General features: G+C 64.4%; 1 protein-coding gene across 1 annotated transcript in view; it reads left to right on the top strand.

The window, feature by feature from the left end:
• Positions 1-1,380: 1,380 nt before the first annotated feature.
• Positions 1,381-3,645, top strand: part of MNEG_5394 (cellulose synthase (UDP-forming)) — a gene marked incomplete at both ends in the record, with an annotated part of 7,165 nt that continues 4,900 nt past the window's right edge. The window contains 7 exons of the mRNA XM_014046127.1: positions 1,381-1,385; positions 1,569-1,794; positions 1,999-2,148; positions 2,394-2,529; positions 2,730-2,821; positions 3,095-3,244; positions 3,551-3,637. Of these exons, the coding sequence (XP_013901581.1) occupies positions 1,381-1,385; positions 1,569-1,794; positions 1,999-2,148; positions 2,394-2,529; positions 2,730-2,821; positions 3,095-3,244; positions 3,551-3,637 (846 nt within the window). The remainder of the gene's footprint in view (positions 1,386-1,568; positions 1,795-1,998; positions 2,149-2,393; positions 2,530-2,729; positions 2,822-3,094; positions 3,245-3,550; positions 3,638-3,645) is intronic.

Below are 3,645 nucleotides of genomic sequence, written 5' to 3'. Positions count from 1 at the left end.
GGGGGGGGGGCGGCAGTAACGAGCGATGCGGGATTTTCTTGAGTGTCAGAACGCGGGAATCGGGTGGGTGTGGGGGCGTCAGCCTGGGGACGCAAACGGTGTGCTGTGCTCTGCAGCAGACGAAAAATTCCCTTGGCCCTGGTCGCAGCAGCCTCCTGCGTGCACCCGCGCAAAATACAATTGGGGGTTGTACGACTGCGCGCAGTCCGTGGCCACCTGTTGTGCTCCCGCCAGGCCCTGCCAAGCACAGCAGGTACTCGAGCCTGCCCCTCACCTTGATACTAGGCAAGTCCCCATCATCCTAACAGCGCTACTGTACACGCGCAAAACCAACTCGCTGTCGGCCCCTTCACACCCCCTGCCCAGCCCCCAAAGCCCACGCCCACTCCCTGGCCCCAGCCGCTTGCCTCTATGTCTGCAGGCAGCTTCAGGTACTTGAGGGCGTCAAAAATCTCGACCACATTCGGGTTTTCGCACGCTGTCAGAGGCAGGCGAAACGCGGGCGGTGCTGTGGACGTCCTGTGCAGTCGCACGAAGTCGGCGCCGCGCTGGGCGGATGCCGTCCGCCTGCGTAAACCTCACGCCCATCTATCGCCACGCCTCACCTTTGTCTGCGGGGATTCGCCGTCCCTGGGCCACCGTCCGTTTGGAGTTGATGTATGCCGGGTACAAGATCACACGCTGCGCGAGTTGAGGGACGTGCAGGCCCTGTCAGCCATCCGCTGCCGATGCACCAGGCGCGCGGCGCTCCGCATGCCGATGCATCAATGTGCAAACAGCGTTGCGCGCGGCAGTTTGCAGCACCTTGTCGTGTTCCACACTCATTGTGCGACCTTCACGTCTTGCTAGGGGTCTATCTTGGCTTGTGCAACGGTTCTTCGGACGAGCTGGGCGATCCTAGATCGCAGCACTGTGAGGGACGTTGCGGATGTCGCAAGTTGACGAGTTTCAATGAGTAAGTTACCTGAATACAGCGACATAACCGACACATGATGTCCGAGCTGGAAGGTCGCTCAGGCACAACCTGCTCGCCGGCTTCCTCGCAATGTTGTGGTCTGCTTCTCCTCCGCGAGTCTCTTGCCTGAGTTCAACGGACTTAAAGCCAAAGCCGCTTGGAATTGTACCTGCACTCACGATTCTGCATTAGCCTGACAGTCAGCTGCGCGAATAACCGTCCTGCACGCTCAGGAGGCTTAGAGGAACAATATATTGGTCTACGAGAGCTTTTTAATAAGCTTGGTGTAGGACTCTTTACAGCCCTGCACGGCAGTGCGCAGCACAAGCCCCGCCGCCCCGCACTGCCCCGCAGCAGGCCGGGCAGGTGCCGCTATGCAAGGAGGGCACGAGTGAGCTGCTGGGGCTGCGGCACAGCTGGGGATCATGCTGTGGGCTTCTATTCCGTCGCTTGCCCGCCTGGCGTGCCTCGACACACGGCCCAGTTTGTCCCCGTCTGTGCACGCCGCCTCGCGCCTGGAAGCGCTAGCCCGAGGCAGCTTCCACGGCTGTCAAAACTGCTGCCCCTCACTCGCCGTGGCCCCGTCGCCCGATGCAATACCATGTCATTGCAGCGATCCGCACGTCCCGCCGCCAATTCGCACGGGGCGGCCGCCCTTGGCGCCCGCGCCCCGCGGATCTAGCGCCACTGGTGGCACTGGCACCGACCAGCAGCAGCAGCCGCAGCAGCAGCAGCAGGCCGGCACTCCCCCCACTGCCTACGTCTACCCCGCTCCCCAGTACTTCAGCAACGACTCGCCCAAGAACTCCTCCAGCCCCAAGCTGTATGAGAGCCCAAAGGTAACCACGCCCCAACTGGGCTTGCCTGGGCTGCGGATGCCTGGACGTGTCTGGGCAACGGCCCTTCTTGACGCATCCCAAACCGCGGCGCATGGCATGTCTGAGCCCCGCGCGCAACGCCGGCTGCCGCTCCAAGCAAATATCCAGCCGCATGCTGCGCGCTTGGGCACGACATCGACACGCCGCCCGCCGCTCGGCCCACAGGCAGGAACCAACGCAGAGCAGCGTCCGCGCGCCACCGGCGGCGCCAGGGCGGCAGGCCATGGCCGCCTAGCCCCTGCGGGACCCCGGCAGAAGACAACATGGGGCAAGCGCACGCCTCTGCGCTACGACCCGTCATGGTTTGCCATTCTGGTGAGATCACCACCTGCATGGGCTTAAAGCACCGAGGTTGGCGAGGGCATGATGCATGCGTTGTGAAGACGGGCAGCCGCAGGGGATGCATGCGTGCACGCATGGGCGCGCGCATGCGCATGCGTGCACATGGTGCTGGTGTGGCGCTCTCCAGAGGGGGCGCGCTCCATGCGGCGGGCGCGCCCGAGGGCTCCGCTGTATTGCAGCCCGCTGAATCTCCTCCACCCTGCCTCCACGGACCCCAGGTGGCCCTGTTCTATCTCGGGGCGGTGGGATTTTACATGTACGTGCGGATCGCCTTTACGCTGGGCTTCAAGGACAAGTGGTACTCTGTAGTCATTCTCGCGGTCGAGTGCCTCGGGATCAGCGCCGTCATCCCCTGTGAGAGATGACGCAAACGGGCGCTGCTCATGGCCAATCCGGTGCCATCGGCCCACCTCGCCTGGCCCCACCGGCGCACGCCGGGTGGCGAGCGGCTTGGCTCCTTGGAGCAGCGCCGTTGCCTCCCACCCCTCCCACCCTCCCCCCCGATCGCGTCCTCCCTAAGTGTGCACGATCCCCGCCTTCCAATCCAATCGCAGACGCGACGCTCAACATGGTCCACTCCCACCCGACGGGCAGCCCCGGGCTGCCGGCGGACGACGGCGTGTCAGACCCCGACACCAAGTTCCACGTCAGAGTCATGGTGCCCTGCTGTGAGCATTAAGAACACATATGGATGGAATTGTTGCTTGGTTGGCAAGCCTGCCGAGCCTCGCCGAGTCCGGCCACAGCTGCATGCCCGCTTGGGGGCAGCTTGGAGAGATGCAAAACGCCTGCGGCTGCGCCGCCGCCTCGAGCCCTGCCAAGCAAGCCCCTTCGTCCGCCGGTGTGGCCCCGCATGCGGTGACACCTGCCAGCTCACAATGTGAACGGACATCCCGAAACCCCGCGCTCCCCTCTAAAGCCGCCGAACCCATCCACGCTTGACCCCTGGCGCCGCCCCGGGGCAGACAAGGAGGACATTGCCATCATCTGCGCCACCGTCGACGCGGCCATGACGGCGGACCTGCCCCCTGGGGTCACGCGCACCCTGTACCTCTGCGATGACGGAAGGGTGGGGCGTGGTCGTTAACATTTATTTGAATTGAATGCCCTGTGCTTGCGTGTGTGCTCCAACAGGGGCCGGCTGTGAACAAACAGTAGGTCTGATTTTGTTCGGGGGTCAATGTGCCATCGGTCCATCCGTGCAGGTTCTTCAGGACCGGGGGAGCACGCGCAGGGATGGTGCAAGCGCGTGCGATGGCGGGCCCACGGGGCGGAGGTGGAGAGGGCCTTGTGGTGTTGGTGCACCAGGCGCGCTGCCCTGTGCACCCCCAAACCCTCACCCCTCAATCTCATCCTGCCACCCTCCACGCGCCAGGACCCGAACAAGCGCGCCTGGTTGGAGGAGAAGTGGGGCACGTCCGGCGCCGTTTACGTCAGCGGGCGCACGCGCGCCAAGGGGGAGGTGCGCGG

The sequence above is a fragment of the Monoraphidium neglectum genome (assembly GCF_000611645.1).
Source record: "Monoraphidium neglectum strain SAG 48.87 unplaced genomic scaffold scaffold00800, whole genome shotgun sequence".
Classification (NCBI taxonomy): Eukaryota; Viridiplantae; Chlorophyta; class Chlorophyceae; order Sphaeropleales; family Selenastraceae; genus Monoraphidium; species Monoraphidium neglectum.
This window is presented reverse-complemented; position numbering and strand designations above follow the sequence as displayed.